We start from the raw sequence: 22,005 nt of genomic DNA, 5'->3' as shown, positions 1-22,005 counted from the left end.
TCACCATGTATTTGTCCCCCTTTACCCTGTTTTATCACCCCCTTTCCCCCCTTGATCTCTGATAACCACTAAACTGTTGTCTGTGTCTATGAGTTTTTCTTTGTCTTGTTCATTTGTTACTTTCAGTTTTATATCCCACATATGAGTGAAGTAATATATGGTTCTTAACTTTTCCTGCCTGACTTATTTTGTTTAGCATGATAATCTCAAGATCCATTCCATGCTGTCGCAATCTGAAAAGAGATTGGTGTATTCAAACACTAAAGATGAGAAGAAATCTGATCAACCGATTTTTGTTAGTTTAAATTTCTATATATTTTTGCATTTAAGTCTATATTCATATATATGTTAATTCTATTCAATATGCATGTTAATACTATTGTTATGTTTATATTTTCTTTGTAATGCCATTTTATGTTTCCATTTCATCTGTCATTATTATTCAATGTATTTTTATGTGTTTCAATAAAATCACTGTTTCTATATGTGTTTTCTGATTGACAGGTTGAGTAAAGGCATTGATTTTCTTTGGCACAAAACTAACTATAGAGGCACACAGGAAAGCCTTTGGAAAGCCAATAGAGCAATCTCTCTGCTGTGGCTGATATTTCAGTTTTTCAAGCTACTTGCATAACTAGAGTGATACCCAGTCTTAGAACGAGCATTTGATACGGATTTGCCAGTCTAACCTAACAAATGACTGCCTCACTTCTTATTAAATCAAAATAATTCTGTGCCCCATTTTAATAGATATCATGAGAATTCCCTTGCATGATTTATGTGCTGCAGTGTAGCAAGGATAAATGTTGAAGAATCATATGACTTTAGATAAAGATTGTATATTATCATCACATAATTTTATTATATAGTAAATCTTAATTTGATATATACAAAAAGCTGTTGCAGAGGTTCTCAAAAAGTTTACGGGCACATTGTATTAAAAGAATCTGCATCTTTTTTTATTAATCCTGATGAATTCTTAGCCCATATGGCTTTTATTGTCCAATAAAAACCGCAAATGGGAAATACTGACTGGCTTAGAAAACATAGCCCGTTTTGCAAACCAAAATTGATGATCATTCAAAGCTGATATTAGAAATAAAAATTCTATACTGTTTCCTCTTCTCAAAATTAAAATATGAAGTTATAATTAGGTATTCTGTGTTGCATATAAAAGTCAGACAGTATATTTTTTTGCATATTTTACATTTATTTCCAGAATTTGCCATCTGGTAAATGGCATGAGTTAATTTCAGAGAGTTGCAAGTAACTCATATGTTCCATACAGAATTCACGATTCATGTATCCTACGTTTGTGAGTGTGAGTATGTATGCAATAAGCTTGTTGTAGCTTAGATATTTAAAATAAATCCAGAGTTATTCTTTAATCTTTTCCTTCTAACCCCTCCTCCTACCCCAAGGCCATAGAATTTTTAATAATGAAGGTTTATTTCTTGCTTGTGCTACGGGTTCATAATGTATGGGTGTGGGGGCGCTTTGCGACTTTGACTCCACTCAGGGACCCAGGTGGAGGGAAACCCCATCTTTATGCTCCCCATTTGACAAGGGAGAAAATGTGGATATGACATATGCAAGGACATGCCTACTTGTCCTCAAAGTAGCTCCCAACAGTTGTGTGTGGAATTGTGTGGAAAATGGCAAGCTGATTCCAAAATATGTATGAAAATTACAAAGGATCAAGAATACCAAGACAATCTTGAAAAAGAATATGATTGTAAGACTTAACTCTACTGGATAGCAAGACTTTATTATAAAGCTGTAGTAATTACGACATACAGTGTTAGCATAGGAATAGGCAAATAGACAAATGGATTTGAAAAGAGAGTTTGAGGAACAAACACACTTGGGAAAATAATGGTCTTTTCAAATAGTGCTGGGTCATTTGGCTCACCATATGCAAAAAAATGAAACTGACCCCCCCTACATTACAGCAAAATCAGTTTCAAGGTTTTTTTCCTGAACTGAAACTGGTTTCATGCATAGTGTGAGGTAGTGGTCAAGTTTAATTCATTGAGTTGATTAGGTCACTGATGGAATATAGTCATTAATCAAGCTGACTAGAATATTGCCAGAATCTCAGAAAGCTCTGTTGGACCTCCTAACAATCATTATCCCCTCTCTTCTCTCCAGAGATAAGCATTATCCTGAATTCTAGCACTATGGTTTATGTTTACTTCTTTTTGTACATCATACAGATAGAATTATATAGTACTCTTCTCTGTATTGCTTCTTTCACTCAATATTATGTTTGCAAGATTTATTTATGTGTTGCCCGTAGCTGTAGTTTTAAGGAGTGTAGAGTTATGCTTCACCTCCCTAAACGTGGAGTATCACATAAATTATTTGAAGTTGTTCTGCATGGGAGATTTACCTGTTCTCTCCCATTTATTTATTTAATCATTTCTCTATATCAGCATGGGCTCGTGGATCTTTCTTTTATAATGTGGTTTATAATCTCATACTACTCATTATTTTGCTCACATTACTCCAGCTTTGGCCATTGGAAGCTTTTTCAGTTGCCTCCTGTCTCCCTCTGATATATGCCCATCACTGCGTTTTTGGTATTGTGCTTTAGGCAGATTCCTAGCATGAGATTAGCAAGGTGAAAGATTCATTTTCAAGGCTCTGAATATGTATTGCAAAATGCAAAATTATTCTCAGGAATTTTGTCTTGATCTACGCTCCCTCCAGCCATATGGGAGACACCACTGTCACCAACTCTTACCAGGATTGAGTAGTAATTTTCCAACTCATTAAAAAAACAAAAACCAAAACCTTTCCAGTTGAGTAGGTAAAAACAGTTTCACTTTGATTTGGTTTGCATTGCTTTAATTATTGGTAAGGATGTGCAGTTTTTACACATTTATCATTCTTTCTTTGGTGAATTTAATATGCCTGATAAAATAATTGACATGGATAGGCACATGGAAGTTGTAGAATTACCAGCATTTTCAAAGTTTAAGGAGATGCAGTTAGTCACAGCCTATAATGATTAGGAAAGTAAGCTGTGCCTAATATTAATATTAAGAGATGGTTCTGCTGTTACTAGTGATAATTTCCTTGTTCTGTAAGACTTGTAAACACTAGTCAGAGACAACTGCTTAAAATATAAGAAGTTGAAACAAAGGAAATGCACATTATAATTGGAAGAACAATTCTTTTTTATCTAAAATTCCAATTTTATTATTTACTCACTGCAAAGAAATAGTAAATATAATAAATAGTATTTCTCAAACAGCAAGCAAAGTTTGACTGGATGAGAAAAAAAGGAGACAGTTTCACACAAAAACCCCAAAGAGTACTGATGAAATTAGAAGGTAGGAGAGAGGGGAAAATGGGTGAGGGAGGGGAATGGACACTTAATTACTCTGTATCCAGGAGAGTTCAGAGTTCCTGGAAGGCCTTAGCAGTTTAATAAACCCTTTCTGAGGTCAGTTGTTAGCCTGCTAGCAGTTGGAAGTTCCAGATGCCTCTATTCCCAGGTTCATAGTCTTGTGGTTCTGTATCTCTTGGACGAAACAGACAAGCTAAGTTCATGAGACTTTCCCAACCTGGTATCAGATGACTTGGTGTCTTCGGAGTTATCCTTGGGAATCATGAAGGGGATTTGTCTGAGACCCAGACAAATTATGGTTATGCCAGAGTGGATGCAATTAGATGGTATCAGGATAAATACAATAATAATAATAATAATAATAATTATTATTATTATTATTATTATTATTTGAATGCCTCAATACAGGGGAATTACTGAGAGATTCAGGGCCTTGCTCAGTGTTGCATTGAGTTGGACTAAAGCCTGTGGGTTAGGTTTGTAGAAAGATTGGTTTAGTGCATCCTTGGGGAGTGGAGTGAGGTAGGTGGGAGGGAAGGGGAGTGGAGCAGATAGCCCTGGCTTGGTGGGAAAGCCAGGACCCTGGTACAGGATAGCTCATAATCCTGTGAAATATTTACTGATCATTGCCTTATGTTTTGCATGTTTATAGGTAATTCAGAAGGGGAAGACCACATTAAAACTTTACACTGTCAGTATTTTGAAAATAAATGCTTTGTATTTAAAAAGTAATATGGGCTTGTAAAACATCCAAGCAAGACAGGAGAATACGAATTCCTTCCCATCCGTGCCATTCATCATTTACCTCAGAGACAACTAGTTTTAAATTTGCATGTATCTATAAACATACACGTTGTTTTATGTAAAAGGGAGTTTATGACCCATGCTCTTCTATAGCTCACCCTCCTCACCTCTGGTATGTGTGTTGCATATTCTCCATGTCTGTACCTTTAGCTTCCCTCCATTCAAGGCTATGTGGCCTCCATGAATGAAAAACTGTAATTTGTTAGCCAGTCTTCTAAGCATGATATTTAATTGGTTTGAAATTTGTTTTGCAATTTAAATAATGCTGCAGTGAAAGCTTAAATATCAATGGCATATTCCTATATATGAAATCCCTGGGCCAAAGTCCGTTTTTAAGAGCCGCCCCACTCAGGCCTCCTATCTGAGGTGGGTAAGGAGTGGCATTTCTTTCTGCATTGTGGGTATTCGGTCACCCTCCATCCAGGTTATTAACAATAATTCACTTTGGCAGAACACTAACATTTTCAAAGACTTCTGCGTTCATGACCTCATTTGATTCTTACCAACCACTGATCAATGTATGGATTGGTTTTATAACCCTGCTTGAGATGAGGGCCTGAGACATGGAGCGGTTCCTCACTTGTCTGTGGCTGAGACCCTTACCTGGGTCTCCCCATTCCTGGCCCACTATTAGTATCTTTGAAGGTCCTTGGAAGTTACTGGTTCAGGTAGGAAGTTCTTGTTCAATAGGAGGATTTGCTATGCCTTCCCCTTTCTGTAATTCCAAGTTGGCCCTGATTCATTTGCTCCTTAGTCAGGAAAGCTTGAAGTTCAGTAATTTTCCAGTATGTTTCCCATACAGATAGGACAGTATCTTCTGTTAATGCACATAGACTTTTAATCGCAGAAGCACAACATGACACCTCCATGTCTCTTTGTGCAAATCATTAAAAAAAATTATCTGGTAAAGCCTCGCTTTATCAATTCCTTGAGACTGCTACTTTCAGAATGTACCTCAAAGGCCTTTATGTATCATAGCATGTGCTTTACTGTCCTGAGGAAACCAGATAAATTCACTCATAGTATTTCTTATTCTTACTGGTTGGCTATTCAGTGAAAGGAGAGGGTTGGTGACTCCATCCATCCATCCATCCATCCATCCATCCATCCATTCAACAAATGGTAACTGAGTGCCCAGTGTGATCCCGGCATGTTCTCAGCTAATTCTGAGAGGTGGGGACTCTAAACTCCAGTAGAGGTGAGACCCCTAAGGGCTCAGAGCTGGGAAATCAAGATGGAAGCCCACAGAATGGAATCCTCCTCCTGCTAACTCAGCAGAAGGCTAATTGATTTTGAAAAGGCAGAGATCAAGGAAAGAAGTGAGGTGTTGCTTCCCGTCTCTACCTGTGTTATGACACTAACTGCCCAACCCTACCTAGCATAGATCACCTCTTTGTACTGTGCACAGCATTTTGAGAAAGAAGAGCCTTCTTCATAGGCTTGCTTCACATTAATAAATTTATCTTAATATCTTGTGACATTGGATTTACTCTGTTGTGTATGGGTGTATATGGGAAACATAAAAAGTGACAGAAGGAGTAAGGATGGGGGAAGAGAGGAAAGGGAAAGGGAAGGAAGGGGTGAAGATATCTCAAGATAACATGAAGCGAATATGTTGTCAGAGCAAACTTAGTGGGTATAATCTTTACAACATTTCTTAAAGAATTGTGATAATTATCATCATGTGTAGGCAACCCCATAATATATAATGTGCCTAATATTCTAGGGATCAAATAAAATATTTCTAGGATAGATTACATGTGTAATTAAAATTGGGACTTGTGAGTGACACATCAGCCAGAGGAACACCCGTTGGTGTTCTGACATTGTATTATATGGATATTTAGAATTAATCATCTTTAGTGGCACTAGCACAGAATGAATTATAGAACTGTAGAGTTCAAATAATTCATGATTTCTAACATTTTTCTCCAAGTCAAGCTTAATTGACTGCAGAGTTCTCACCATGGGAAGTTAAAGAAATATTGTCAAGAGTCTCTGTGTTTAGGCAGAGGCATACAACATAGTGATTAGGGATTTATATAACTTACAAAGTGATCACCCTGAGAAGTCAAGTACCCACCACCTGATACCACACATAGTTATTACAATATGAGGTGTGATCAAAAAAATACAGTGAATGTTTAAAAAAATTGATTACAGTAAAAGACACATTGCCATTAATTCCCCTTAAAATACTCTTCCTCGCTTTGAACTCACTTATCCCACCATTTTTGCCACTTTCTGAAGCAGTTCTGGAAGTCCTTTTTCGTGTCTTTATTTCATCCTCCATCATGACAGTGCTCTGTGACACACATCAGTTCTGGTACAGCAATTTCACATTACAGTGTGCCCTTATCCATCTTATTCACTGGATAACTTCTGGCTCTTCCCCAAAGTCAAAATGACCTTGAAAGGAAAACATTTGGAATTAATTCAGGACATTGAGGCAGCCATGACAGCGCAACTAAAGACATTCATGAAAGAGGACTTCCAGAACTGCTTCAGAAAGTGGCAAGAACTATGGGATAAGTGTGTTTGAAGCAAGGTGGATATTTTGAGGGGGATTAATGGCAATGTGTCTTTTACTAAATTTTTTCTAATTTAAACATTCACTATATATTTTTTTTCACACCTCATATTATTGACTATCTTCCTTATGCTATACCATACATCCCCATGACTCTTTTGTAACTGCCAATTTGTACTTCTTAATCCCCTCATCTTTTTCATGCAGCCCCCCAACCCCCCTCCCATCTGGCAGCCATCAAAATGTTCTCTGTATCTATGAGTTTTTTTCTGTTTTTGTTCATTTGTTTTTTCAGATTCCACGTACAAGTGAAATCATATGGTATTAATATTTGTCTTTCTCTGTCTGACTTATCTTACCGAGCACAATATCCTCTAAATCCATCTATGTTGTCACAAATGGCAAGATTGCGCGTTCTTTTTTATGGCTGAGTAACATTCCATTGTATATATGTACCACTTCTTCTTTAGCCAGTCCTCTATTGATGGACATTAGGTTGTTTCCATATCTTGACTACTATAAATAATGCTACAGTGAACATAGGGGTGTATATAACTTTTCGAATTAGTGTTTTAGGTTTCTTGGGATAAGTACCCTGAAGTGGAATTGCTGGGCCATAAATAGTCCTGTTTTTAATTTTTTTGCAGACCATCCATAGTGGCTGCACCAATTTGCAATCCCACCAACAGTGCACGAGGGTGCCCTTCTCTCCACATCCTGGCCAACACTTGTTTTTTGTTGATTTATTGATGAAAGCTATTCTTACAGGAGTGAGGTTGTATCTCATTGTGGTTTTAATTTGCATTTCTCTGATGATTAGTGATGTCAAGCATCTTTTCATGTATTTATTGACCATATGTTTGAATGGGTTTATTTCCTGATCAGAAAAAGCCAGTCGAGACCAAGATGGTGACCAAATAGGAAAAAGTGGCATCTATGGGAAAGCAGGGGTTGGGGGACATAGACTTCAGAGCCTGAGGAGGAGGAAAGAGTGTGAAGGCCCAAAGTGGCAGGTGGATGGGAAGTGTTCGAGAATGAGAAGTTGAGGGAACATCTACTCATTGGCTTCTGTTTCTCTGTGACCCAGGAATTGAGCCCCTGCTGTTACATCCCAATCCTGCCTCTGTCCTTGCAGGGGGCTTCTGTGTTCTCTTTCAGAGAATGAGGATTTTTAGTGTCGTATTTCCTTCTTCCCTGCTCTCCTTACCCACCGAGACTCATAGCTAAGCTGTTCAGCTTCCCTGTACTAAAACACATCATTCTCATCTTCCGACAGGGTCTCTTTCCCTCTCGATAAGTTCATTTCTATTATAGTAGTTTCCATCTGTGTTGTCTCCATGGAAGACTCTTAACCGTTGGCCTGTCTGATTAGACACCAGAAGGCATTCGAAGACGTGCATATCCCTTGAATTCTACCTTCTCGCAAAGTTAGTTCTGTTTGTTTTCCTTCTAGCCTTGGGATACTTCTGTACCTCACTGGTAAATTAATTCAGTTCAAAAGATGGCAGTAGCCCAAATGGGCTCTTACTCCTCTCAGAAACCCCTCTTAACCAAATAGTGCATTTCTCACTGGTGGTTCTGGGAGGGAACAAAGGTAAGGAGTTGGCTGCAGGAAAAGCAAAGCCATTCTTTATTGGCTAACAGTTGGGGTCTCAGGTTTCTGTGTCCAGGAACCTGACCCAAATGACGTCAGGAAGTTGTATGACAGGACTTGGCCTCCTTTGTGCCCTCTGACTTCAGCCACGACATCCGGGTCTCTAAGCGGCCACCCTGGTTGTGTCGAAGGGCATCATGGCTAAAACAGAGGCATGCGCTAAAATAAGACCCTTCCTGTGTACGGCTTGAAAATTCCTAGCAGCTGAAGTTTAGAAACTGATGCTATAATGTAAAAATGAAGGGTAACTGAGTGTTGGGTGGAGAAAAAGTCATTTATTTGCTCTACCATGAAAAGTCCTGGGAGTAAGCCTCCTTCTCATTGTGGACCCTGTGCTCAATGGCCGCCAGCCCTGTGCTGCTGTCTGGCAGCGTGCTCTTGGAAACAGCTTAGTAGGGACTTTACAAGTGGGCCTCATTGGGTTAAGAGACTAATTTTGGGAGGCTCTGCTACATCTTTATATTCTACCAAGGAGAAGGTGGCAAATCAGAGTAATCGCTTTGTCCCAAGCCACTTTTATATTGTAAAGGGAAAAGGTCCCGTTAAGAAACTCAAATTAACTTCTGCTGTTTATGCTGTATGGAAAGCCTCTTTGAAAGCTGCTTGTCATACAGCCTGGCGGTTTATTATCATGGAACAAATCCATTAGAACCTGATGCCTGTTCTCATGGCACCAAGACTTAGGGCTCCTCAGGAAAAGCGTTTAAGCCTTGGATGTGCAAAGCTGTCATTTATCAGCCATTTCTTGAAAAACTCACTGGAGTGTATTTATGAGAGAGATTTGGAGCAACCATCATTTCCACTGAGTTAGAAATGGAGTTGGGACTCAGTAAGGGATCAGTAAAGAACTGAAAAGTATCCAGTATCACATTGTAGCACCGGCTTGTCTATGCTGATTCTGTTATAAGCTGCACTCCATAACCCTTAAGGAATTCGCTGTACAGAATTCAAGGACTGGAGTGTTAGTTAATTGCCACTGCCGATTCATTTGAATTGCTTATCCCAGTTACATTTTATAGGTTTTAGAAGAATTCTTAATGTATATCAGCCAAGGAGGCTTAGCAGATCTCAGAAAAACAAATTGAAATTGTTGCGATCTGAAAATTCACACCCTTCTGGCTCGCATTTTCTAACAAAGGATGGGGGTCCCATTTGTCAGTAAGCAAGTTCCCTGGAGAGCCCGCAGAGCTGAGTCTTAAGAGTTCCGTCTCTGGTGCTGGACTGCCAGACTTCAGACCCCAGCATTGTTGCTTGCTGGCTGTGATTCTCGGACAAGTTAGTTAACCTCAGATTCTATGGCTTCTTCACTGATGAAGATGAGGAGAATGTCTCTTGGGATTTTGAATACTAGTAAATGAAATAATGCATGTAAAGTGCTTTGCGCAGTGGCTGCATGTAGTAATAAGGGGAGTTCTTGTTATTAGCAAAATTTAATATGGGCCTGATGGCTCTGGGATGATGGCATATGTCATCCTAAAGGCTGTGGACTATTTTTGGGTTACAGTTGTCTATGGGCATTCATTACTTTGTGACTCCCTTCTGTTTTCTAGTGTCACAAAAGCTGTGGTACGGGAGATGTGATTATGGCACAAACCACCCTCAATTCTATTCCCATTCTTGTAGAACAGATTGACAACCGTAAGGCAAAGGTTTGTAAATGCTCTCTGAGTTTCAAGATTGAGTTAAGATTGCGATACCTTTCATGGTCAGAGACAAACAAATAAGGTTGGACTAACCTTTTCAAAGTATTCATGGTAGAAATAATATCAGGGGTCATAGTTACAAAGCTGATGGTAAACCAGCTGTGTAATGCTGTTGGGGAAAAATAAAATGAACAGGCATGGGAACTGGAATCCCTTGACCCAAAAAGAAAAGCCTAATATAAGTGAGCAGGGGCATAGTAACATATCTTCGAATTTAAGGGTTGGTTATATGCACTGTTAACTTGTTTTCCTCAGCAAGTCTTTAACCATTAATAACTTCACCACTACACTCACTACCACCATCACCCTCATCACCATCACCCTCACCACCACCACCACCACCTCACCATCCCCAGCACTGGCACCATGCTACAACAACTCAGGGCCTTGAAGGACTCCAGTTGGGAGGATTCATGCCTCTTTACCACGCTCTGATTCCAGCCCCATCTGCTCTCTGCCTGACTTGCTTCTATCACCTGCTGACTCTCTAACCACCTTTCTATCTTTCACTCCACCAGCTCTACCTGTAGACTGAGGAGGGGATTTGTAAGTACGCTTCAACAGCCTTGGTTTTCTCAAGAAAGGATTACTGATCTTTTATCATTTGCTGTATAAATAACAAGGGATGTTAATTAGTTTGTCTCATTAAATTTAAAGCAATTGTTATAAATTTGCAGTGTTTAAGTTTCTTTAATTACATATAGTTGCTGCTCCGAAAAAGAGGAGAGTTTCTGGGAACTGTCTTTCCCCTCCCCACTTAGTCCCTTTTCTTCCTGTTTGCCCTGTGGCCGCCAGTCCACACCCCAGGGGCAGGTTGGCATGTTGTCCCAGGACTGTAAATGTTCCATGACTGGAAAGACAGTCTCCTCTGTGGATCAAGCCGTTCAAAGCTAGGTCTGATGCTGATGCAAACTGTCAGACAAGTTTATGCACTTATTTACTCCAAACCAAACCTGCTTTCAGGAAGGGATCAGATAAACTTATGAGGTAGCAATGACAGGTTAGCAGTGAAGCACATCAAAGAAATGGAACCTTAAATGTGAAATTCTAGCTGGTTAAAGAAGTAAGATGCTATGGGGAGGGCAAGAGTCAACTCTTCTGAATATTCTCGAAGGCCACTTAGCAGTAATTTATGTATCTTTCACTTTTAAGCCCTTCCTTTTCCCTTCCCTGTCCTCCACCTGCCTTTTTCTAAGACCCAGCTCAAAGGTGATCTCTTGCAGAAAGCAACCCGGATTCCCTGTGCTCCCTTTTACAGTGCCCTGACCACATGACGTCAGCATTCTCAGCTTAGAGTGGGCCCCTTCCCCCTTCCCCACTTCTCCTCCTGTCTCTTAGGCTGTCAGCTTCTCAGCAGCAGGAAAGGCCTGTCATAGCCCCAATTGTGTCGCCAGCATCTAACACCGTGGCATTCAGGAAATGCTTTTGGACTAAAGTGAATTGTATTGTGATTTGCTATTTGAAGAGGACAATATTTTTTAAACCTGGAGAGCATAACTTTCTTCAAAAATAGGTGAGAGGTTGTTCATTTTCTTCTCATCGAATTGACTTGTTCCTAGACCCCAACCCTGGAGACACACCACTAGGTAGGAAAATGTTGGGTTTTTGTTTTGTTTTTAAGACTAAAACGATGATGATTCTAGGCAAGGGGAGCCATTCGCTGGGTACACCCTAGGCTGAAAGCCTCCTCCATGGCACATGTGGTTTGCTTGGAGCAAGTGTTCAGATTGAAGTGGGCTGCACATGGATCAGCGCAGGAAGGAGGACAGCCATCTCTCCAGGCCAGCGGGGCCTCGGGGTCAAACCTGGGGCTCAGCTGCAGGGGCTGGGCTGCACGAGCCCCAGTATCTTTCCCTGGGTAGGGATCAGGGCAGGCTGATGAAGGCATGGGCTTTCTTGGCAAAGGTGATACCATCAGCCCTCGCTGGCTTACGTTAGAATCTATAATTTCTTTATTCACTCATCTGCCCTCTAGTCCAGTAGTCCGTGTTACATGGTTAGCCTTTTTATGTGTGTGCTGTGGAGAGAGACCAACTTTTGTCTTTTGTTGTTTTGGGAGTATGAAAAATTCTAACAGCCTGGCCTTTATTCCAGAATTCTCCTTTTAATTCTCTCTGCATGAGAAATAGCTTCCCTTTGTTTTTCTTGTCGTGTTTTGCTGCTGTGGGGCTCATGTTCACTCTTTATTAACCCTGATATTATGGACATCAGGGTGTAGCAAGTGTGGCCGCCGCGTGGCTCCTGGACAGCGCCTCTTCCCCGGATAAACATGAAGAAAGTACTTGGGACATTGCTTTCCCTTCTACATAGTGTCTTCTTCATGACATTGTCTGAATGGTCAAACTCTTATGCTAAATTCCTTGATCTTTAAACAAGTTAACCTAATAATATCTACCAACCCTGTCTTTCTCCAAAGGACATTGTAACTATAATTAAAGGACATATATGTGAAATGTTTTGAGCTCAGTGGGAGAAGCCATCAGGTTCAAAGGTATTATCGTTATTTAGTTTCCTATTGATATATCCTGTGATCCAGAATATATTCATTTTGGAAATGATGGTAATATCATGTTTGGACATCTATTCCAGTTTAACCCCATAATTGGCTTCTACCGCAACCCTACAAGATGCCTCAATTTATAGATTAAAAACAAAGAAATGGGAAATGATCAGAAAATTTTTACTACATTTTTCATTGACTATTTTTTTTAATTCTAAAAATCAATGTCTTTTAAAAGGAGTTTAAAAAAGCTCCATTTTCTGAAATGTTATACATCTGCAATAAGGAATAAATAATATTGTAGCAGTTGGCTGCCTCCACTTTCCTGCAAAATAAATAAATACATTTGGTGACATACATTTGAGGAGTATGATTCTTGTAATTCTCACAGAAATCAGGACCAACTTTCCAGATGATAGAAATTTTACCATCTGCTAGTAACAAAGAAACATAGCTTGTAACACAAGGCTCTTCCTGAGTCTGACGACGTATATATTGGCAGGCCAGCATTTGGAATTCTCTGCTGCTGCAGTCCCCATCCCCAGGGAAGCTGACCTGACTGTCAGCCTGTCATGGGAAAGGTTCCTTTGCTTCTAAAGCAAATGGCATGGTCTTCACGTTGTTGGAATGGCAGAGGAGGGAGGAAGGCTGAGTTTTAATGGTGACAGATCAAGAGAAAGGCACTGGGCAGAAGTGGGAGGACCGGCATAGATTCCACACGTAATTAGTGGGATGGTGGACTCGCTGTCGAGAAGCTACTGTCTTTAGGAGTCAAAACACTTAGTGTTGGTAGAAGAGATCAAAGTTCAGATGCTTAGGGAGAGATGGCGGATGGCAAGTCCAGACTTTCTCTTGCAATGACATTTGCTTTACTCAGGCGACATTTTATCTTCCTAGGCCTGTGATGACAAGTGGGGTTGTGGTTCTAGTTAAGGATGAGGAGTGGGTGGGCCGCCGTTAGGAAGAGCTGAATGCTCTGTGGAGACTACGGGGCTGCTGAGCACAGAAGGGGAAGAGTAATGGCTGGGAAGGAAGGCATGGAAGAGATGTCACCGCTCTCCATGGGTTTCATGTCCTCTCCTCTGGAGAAGGGGAGTAACTGTCATTTTTGGTCATCCTGGTTTCATCTGATGATGTGGAGGCTACTGCATGGCACAAGCATCGTGGTGGCACCATAAAAGATGGCCAGGTTGGGAGATTATGTGTGGTCGGTCCTGTATTAGAAGCCATAGGACCGCCTTAGAGGACTTGAGCTAGCAGTGGGCTGCCTGTAGGGTGCTTTTGGTTGCCTTGAAGCTCAAAGGGATTGGGAAATGAGACAGGCTTAGTTAAGGAAGAGCAGCTTCCTTCTCACCTCCAACTTCTCCGTATTTGGAAGTGATCCTTGCTCCTGACTCCAGAACCGCAGTGAGTTTGATTTTTGGCTTTTATCCTGATGCCTTTGTCTTAAACATCTAAGCCATGTTGCAACATAGGCGGGGTTGATAAATTTGTTTTCGTTGCTGCATTCCACATCGCCACTTCTGTTTTCGTCACGCCTCTGGTTTGCACACCAATGTCCTTGTCCCCTTTTCTCCTGGACCTGGGGAAGAAAGCAGATGAGCCCAGGCACACAAAGACACAGGGGCTGCTCAGGTTTAAAGGGTTTTCCCTTTTGTGGTGTCTGCATTTCTTACAGGGGTGAAGACATCTTAAACCAGAGGAACGACTCGCTAGTGGTGGAATTTCAGTCGTCCGCCAGCCGGTGCAGGAGGTATTATTCTGGGCATGGGGCTGTCTTGGAAGCCCTCAGTCATCCTGAATGCCCCCTGCCTGCTCCATGTTACATGAGATCACTTTGTACATCACACCAGTCTTGTGTGTTTGGTTGGCTTGACCTGGCTGAGGGCAACAAGCATGTTTGTGAAAGTCTCTGTGCATGAGTTGCGCACAGTAAGCACCTCACAGGTGGCTGTGCAGACTGGAGAGAGGAAGAAGTGTGATGCTGGCAGTGCAAGCTTTTATTGTTTTTTTATGACTGCAAAGGCTAGAATTGGTCCAAAAGTTAGCATGTTCATGGCGAAACCAGAATCCTCCTCCTGGCTACAACCCACTTCATGTCCATCCACAGCATGAGTCGTGTGTCCTTATGGAAGTCTCCATTTGAAATCCTTGGGATGTTCATGAAAGCGGGGGTTTCATATTGTGAATGTCCACAACCAGGACTTTCACACCCCCTCCTTTGAATGACAAACCTGGCTCTGAGACTAAGAGTGTCGTTTCCATCTTGGGCCTCCCTTATGCCAGTCAGTGTCCCCACAGTCACCCAAGAGAATCCTTAGTGACTGCCATGTTGGAGCTGTGAGCCTCTCAGTTGGTAAGGCTGTGGCTCAGCCTCCCTTCCTATGAAGGTTGCTTGCTGGTTGGACTCCCAAATCTAATAACTTGGGGTAATGTACTAAGGACAAATTAAAATGCTAGCAGGCTGCATGTTCTGGGTATTTTAACATTCCCCACTCTTAAATTGAAATGCAGTGTCTCTCAGCCTTGCTGGAAGCACAGCTTAGCATTGCCCCTTAGTGAGTTTAAAGTACATTCTGGCCGCATGGGCAGAGCTAGGAGGATAAGCAATATTTATGTTATGATTATTTTATTTGTGTCCTCTACAGCTACATGACACAGATAGTCTCTCTTTTACTCAAGGTAGCAATTTAGCTGAAAAGCAAAACAAAACAAAACCTTCCTATTTTTTCAAGTTCCTTCGAACACCCACAGATTCTTTCGTTATTAACAACATTTAATAGCAGTACATTGGATTTTGACACTGAAAGCCATTCTGGAGCTGTTTTTATAGACTGTCTTTATGGTTAAACCTTACACCACCACCGTGAAGCATGCTGCTCTGTAATGAAGGCACCGGGTGCAGACAGAACGTGTGCTTTTCCCATCATCACGGTGCTGGTTGGGCACAAACCACAGTCAGTGCATGGTTGCCCTGGATCCCAGCTCGGACATCTGCCCGCTGGACCAAGTGGGAGCTCTAAGGAAGGTGATGATAAGGTCGCTTAAACGCATGCTTCTGCCAGGAGATGAAGACAGTGCTCATTCCGAGGGACGTGTCAGGTCTTTACAATTGGTGGTGTTAGCTCTGTGTCTACACTAAGGCCAGATTTCTTTATCTACTAAGCTGAAAATAACAAGTTGTATTATAATTCCTTCCTTCACTAAATGGGTGACTTCCTTATTATTAACTGAATTAGGCCCTTTATTTTCTCCTTATTAGGGGGAAAGAACACTATTTCTTCCTTAGTCCTCCCAGTTATCTGGTGTCTGGTCACTTCATAATTGCATTTTAGGAGAATAGATATTCATTTTCTTCAACAAAAAGGCTGAGTTCCTTGATGACACACCATAATTCAATTTCCGTTCTCTCCCTCCGTCGCCTGCACCCCTTCCTCCTGGCACATTTTTCATAGTTAGGAGGCGTGATAGTGTCAAATATATCAGAAGGAAGAGTTGATTCAGTCCTAGTTTGACGACTTGACTGATTAGCAGAGATCAGAAGAAGGCTCATAGCTGTGAAAGCCACTGCAACGAGGAGTTCTAACAGCTCTTTAGGGAGTTGGCTAATGAAAGAATCACTACAGAAACACAGCCATGCAAAAAAAAAAAAAAAGAAAAAAAAAGAAAAGAACAGGAGCATTCCCATATAACACTCGGAGGCTGTGTCATAAGAGGAAATATGCTCATAATTTCTATTTACACATTGCAATAATTACCGTCTGCCTTAAGATTACTTGCAGTCTCCCCCTGTCAAAGTTGCTTAGATATTTCCTCTCCCATGTCAGGCAGAGAGCTCTAGCACTGGTTGGAACTTGTCCTAAGGATTGTTTTCTTCCTGGAGAATATAATTATCAGACCCACGAGCCCATCCTGCTTGATTACAATGGCTTTAATCTGATCCATGCTCTTGTCATCATCACCATTTGTCCATGAACCAGACTTCTACAGTCGGGTGAATGTCAGGTTGGGCTTTAGCCTTTAATTTTTTTGTGTGGGGTTGTTCTCTTTTCTTTCTCCTGATGCAGTGTCTATGAACCAGATAGAAATGTGTTACGGAGGAAAGAACGAGAAAGAAGAAATCAGGAAACTCAACAGGATGATGGCACATTTAATTCAAGCTACTCCCTCTTCAGTGAACCCTACAAGGTAGATGGTTTTCCGTTGTTTGGCTCCACCCCTCACTCATTTGTACCTCTAACCCCTGGATGACAGTCTTGACCAGAAGAGTTGACCAAACTTCAGTTAGCCCAAGGAAGACAGCTCAGCCACTAAGAACGGGGTCTTTGCTCACAAATCTTGGTATCTAGTTCACATGTCTTTACTGGCCACTCTGTCAGTACAGTGTAACTTGCTTTGATTTTTATCAGTAATACAGACTTCATCTCTGCATTGATTTTCAAAGTCAATGACATCTGCTCTGTTTTCTAAGGCATTAGGAAACAAACACTCTTAAAAGAGTGTTTTAAGACATATCTGTCACACATAGGACATGCTAATATTAGGGTACCTGCTAGGGCTGATGAAAAAGAAACTGTTGGATTGTTTTTCATTTACCCAAAGGCTAGAAATATAAGCCCTCTTCCAAAATGAGGTATCGTCTCAGATTTCACTGGTGTCTCCAGCTGCATGGGGCAGTGAGTAGCTCAGGCTCATGGCTTCTTGAATAGTTAGCCCCATGCTCATTTTACCCTTCACTCTGACTTCTCTTGCCTGTCACTCTGGGTTTCTGACAAGAATAATTACATATTTACAAATTGGAAGCAGAACAATTGGCGCCAAATGTAATTTTTAAAGGAAAGCTTCCACCAGGACCGCAAAAAAACGGAAAAGAGAATCCATTCGTGGAGAGCCTTATCTGAACCATTTTGTGAAGCTGTGACAGGGCACGTGCTGATTTCCTCAGTGGCCGCACGGACCGAGGATTGGAGCTTTTCATGTCCTGTAATGCCTTTACTGGTTTCTGGGTCTGGTGCAATGCAGAGTGCTGACAGACGGCCTCAGAGACGACGATTTTGATTTCAAGTCTCAGCCCTCATTCTGCACGTGGTGACCTCGGCTCTGTGGTCCGTCACTGCCTCTCTCCATGATTTCCCATGTTTCCTTTGTCTCTAACAAGAGGGTGTTTTTCTTTCTCCAGACGAACAAGGGGGACGAGCTCTCCAACCGGATCCAGAATACGCTGGGCAATTACGATGAAATGAAAGACTTTTTAACTGATAGATCCAATCAAAGTCACCTCGTTGGCGTTCCCAAGCCTGGGGTTGCTCAGGCTCCTGTGAACAAGATGGATGAACATTTCGTCCCTGATTCAAGAGCCCAGCCCCAGCCCTCATCCGTCTGCAGCACGGCCTCCTCCACACCAGCAGCTGTCCCCGTGCAGCAGAGTAAGAGGGCCACCGTGGGCTGGCAGAAGGTTGGGCACCCACCCCCTGATGGCCAACAGAGAGCAAGTAAGCATAGACACAGGGTGATTGATTTGAACAGACCTGCTAACCCTGAGAGCTGTAATAAACATCCTAATCACTGTGTGTCGAGTCCGTTATCCTCACCTCCCTCCTCTTCTTCTTCCATCTCAGCACAACAGGGCTCTCTCAGGACCCTGCTTGGAGATGGTGTTGGCAGACAGCAGCCACGGGCCAAACAAGTATGCAACGTAGAGGTGGGTCTTCAGACCCAGGACAGGCCCCCTGCTATGGCAGCCAAGCACGGCGGCAGTGGGCACTGTGTTCAGAGCTTTCCTCCGTCCCTGGCTTCAAAACCCAGCTTGGTTCAGCAGAAACCGACCGCCTACGTGCGGCCAATGGACGGCCAAGATCAGGCTCCTGATGAGTCTCCAAAGCTGAAGTCGTCAACGGAAACCAGCGTGCACTGCACATCCTATAGGGGAGTCCCGGCCACCAAGCCCGAGTCAGCCAGAGCCAAGGCCAAGCTTGCTAAGTTCAGCATCCCCAAACAAACGGAGGTGAGTCTTGTCTTCTTCTTACTGACACGCATCTGAGTAGCTCTGAGTGACTTCCTACCTGGCAGCTGTGGATTCATTTCCCATGTTTCTTTATTTCAATGTGTGACTGACTTCATGTGATAGAATTTGTAGCAGTCAGTAAGGGAGGATGGATGCATATATAATTCTGTCTTAAAAATCTCAAATTGATCAGAATCAGCATTTTATAAGGACCAACAATAATAGTTGTGTGTGTTTTTCTTAGTTTAGGAAGAAATGTCTTCTTCAGTACAGTTCAAAGAATATTTTGCAAGCCAGTGTAGGCAGAGATGGGAGACACTAGAAATAAAAGTACTTCAAAAGCTATAGTTTTTCGAATGTAAAGAGGTTAACTTTTATGTAAAAGAGTTCATAATTTTAACATGTTGGTCAGTTTTGAAATGTGCCAGGACAAACTTCACAAGGTTAACCTCAGGATGATTTTTTAATTGTTAAATGATTCAATGCTGATTATGCTGAATATTCAAATATACCACTTGTGCCATCCATATTATAATAATTAAGATCCAGGTCCATTGATGTCAATCAAGTAAGAACTCCCTTTGTCCTGTAAAAAAATATCTTAGGATATATGAATTGAGTGAAATCTTTTAGTTCATATTCTCCTGGTTTGCATTTTGATTTTATTCTAAAGTGTTTATTCAAATACGTAGATCTGATGTATGGAATATCAGAACTGAAAACAAGCCAATCTCATAATCACAGAGATAGCAAAGAGGCCATAACTTGTCTCTTGAACAGAAATCTGGATTGAAAATAAAGGTTTGTGGTAGAGAAGCACATCTTATGGTAAGTTCCAAATTGATGACAGTTGTCAAGAGCACAAGAAGAAGAAATATGACTGCACATGTGTTTGGCTTTGCAATGACATGGTATACTAACTGAAATAAAATGTGACTTCTACAGCCCTGTACTTAGGAACTGTTCAGTTTTGGGGGTTTTTTTGACACTCTTTTTTAAAGATGGAGTAACAAATGGAATATTCTTTGTATCTTGATTGAATAACCAAATGAAACAAATGATTTACTATTTCTTACATGTCCGACAAGGCTGAGCCTGACTATTTCTAAGTTGTCATCTGAGAAAGCATCATGCACCAATTGGGAGAATAATATATTACCTGTATAGGAGACATATTATTTTACTCTGAGATGTTTCCACAGGTTCTAATGAGGAAATTAGATGACATGTGTACAAGTAACTTCTTTTGATTATTCTTTAATGATGGATCCCAGAAAGCGTTCACTAGGGATTAATATAAGTAAAACTCTGACTGCTGCAAACATTCATGTTTTTAAAAGTTTGTAGGAAACACATAGGTACCACCCTACAAAACTGAATTCGTCAAGCTCTTTGATTTTTGTTATCGTTATCAAATGACCTGTAATGACAAATAAAGCGTGACTTATCCTTGAACAGTGGTAACTGCAACCATCAGGAATCCTTTTATAATTGTAATCCTAATTTATTCCTCGTTAAGATGTTTATTATGTACAAAAGGAATTTCGAATTTATTTCATAATTTAATTACTTTGGAATCCAGTGAGTTGATAAAGCTCTTGGTTAAAAGCCAGTTTTTGATTGCTGGTCCAGCCTTATGCAGATAACTATACAGTTTTCATTAGGCTTTTGGGTATTTCACTAATAACGTGGATGCTTTCAGGATGCCTTTCCAGGACCCCCAGGTTGGGAATGACACTGGACTAGTGTTTGGTAATCACAGAAAGAGGGAAATGCCTGAGATAGAGAGTCATACTGACAGAAACTAGATCTTTTATAGAGGCAGTGTTTCACTTCCCAGACGTGTAATGACATTGAACCAGGCAGCCTGCTACCTTCCTAACATTCTATACTGAGTACTTCAAAGAGAACAATCGTGCATTGACAGAAAAGAGGTAAGAAGCAGTGTCATTCACAGGATAAAGTTGTAATGGGTGAATTTTTTTTGGGGGGGGGCAGGGAGAGGAAATACAGTCCTTATTTTAGCAAAAAGCTTTGCATAGTATGGAAAATATGGTAATGGGAATCTTGTAACACTGCTGTGTTTAATTAGACCACTGTCAAAATTACTATGTTCCATTTAGTAGCAGCGTGGTATCTGCAAGGTACATTTCCTATCTTTCAAACTCAAAGGGTTTTTCTGTTTGTTGGATTTTTTACATTACTCCAAGTATTAAGAAATTTGGCGGGTATATCATTCAGTGTGGGCAATTCTGTAAAATCCACAATCACAACATCGAAACTGAAGAACATTACCAACTAATCAGATTTTACTTTTGAGGGAGTATTTGCTTTACATTTTTGGAGAGAATAAAACAATTCAATGTGGCAAACAACTTAAAAAATATTCATGGCTGTGTTTGTTTGCACAGAGACCACCAGTATGACAGGTCATCTCAGTAGTGTTGACTGACTTCCAGTGAGGTAGGGAATGTGTTTTTTAGGGAAATGGACAGAGGGAATGACCTAAAGGAAACTTGCATTTCTTTCTTTTTTTTTATTTTTTCTTTCTTGACTATACTTTTTCAGGATGTTGGCTATAGAGCAGGATTCATTATGACAGTGTGAAGAATTGGGGGGCTAAAAGGGAGTGTTAGGTAACAATGACATCAGGCAAGGAAGGTACAAATATAGCTGTGTGGCATTGTGTAGGTCATTCCTCATGAGAAAAATCCAACCAGGGGCTAATGTCATGTGATGAGAGAAACTGGAAAAAACAAAATCTGAGATGTGATCTCTGCCTCCAAGAAATTTACATGAATTGAATAGATTTGATGCCAGCACATAGCTTTTACTTTGCAATTCCTGTCACTTATAGTCCAAATGAAATCTAAAAATGTCCTTCTAGCCCTAGGAAAGTTCCTTTACAGTCATAATCCTTGTAGTAGAAAAATATTGTCGTTTTTAAAAATTGAGAATTTGTGAATGTCTTTTGCCTGGTTTTACACTTTATGCATTCTTCATTCTTTCCCTTACAACATCTGTACTCTATCTGCTGCCATGGCGAATTATTTGTTAAAATTCTTTGGTCTTCAGTAATAGGTAATTAGTGTAGAAAAATTCAGTGCAATTTGATGTGGAAGTTAAAGACCTCAAGGGAATTCCTTAACTGATACACCTGCCTCTTGACTGTGTTTTTCAGCTCAGTTTTGTGTTTAATGAAAAACGTATTTTTGTTGTTATAGCTGAGTCTCTTTTTCTTGGCGCCACCCCTCATTAAGTGAGCCTTCCCTGGAGTGTCACTTGGAAGGGTGACTACTATTAGGTGAGAGACAAGGGACTTAATGAATGACTAAACCATGCATTCTAGAACATTCTAGGGTAGGGCACACTAAATCTTATTTCCAAATGAAGTGAATTATTTTTGTTACATTCTCTCTCTCTCTCTCTCTCTCTCTCTCTCTCTCTCTCTCTCT

General features: G+C 40.9%; 1 protein-coding gene across 1 annotated transcript in view; it reads left to right on the top strand.

Moving 5' to 3' along the window:
• The first annotated feature begins 13,727 nt into the window (after positions 1-13,727).
• LOC109374959 (AF4/FMR2 family member 3-like) overlaps positions 13,728-22,005 on the top strand; it is a 258,320-nt gene continuing 250,042 nt past the window's right edge. Inside the window, exons 1-5 of the mRNA XM_019630006.1 lie at positions 13,728-13,735; positions 14,225-14,299; positions 16,614-16,734; positions 17,726-18,038; positions 18,165-18,550. Of these exons, the coding sequence (XP_019485551.1) occupies positions 13,728-13,735; positions 14,225-14,299; positions 16,614-16,734; positions 17,726-18,038; positions 18,165-18,550 (903 nt within the window). The remainder of the gene's footprint in view (positions 13,736-14,224; positions 14,300-16,613; positions 16,735-17,725; positions 18,039-18,164; positions 18,551-22,005) is intronic.

Source organism: Hipposideros armiger, unplaced genomic scaffold (genome assembly GCF_001890085.2).
Source record: "Hipposideros armiger isolate ML-2016 unplaced genomic scaffold, ASM189008v1 scaffold_879, whole genome shotgun sequence".
NCBI lineage: Eukaryota > Metazoa > Chordata > Mammalia > Chiroptera > Hipposideridae > Hipposideros > Hipposideros armiger.
Note: the sequence above shows the minus strand (reverse complement) of the source record. Positions and strands in the feature narration are given on the sequence as shown.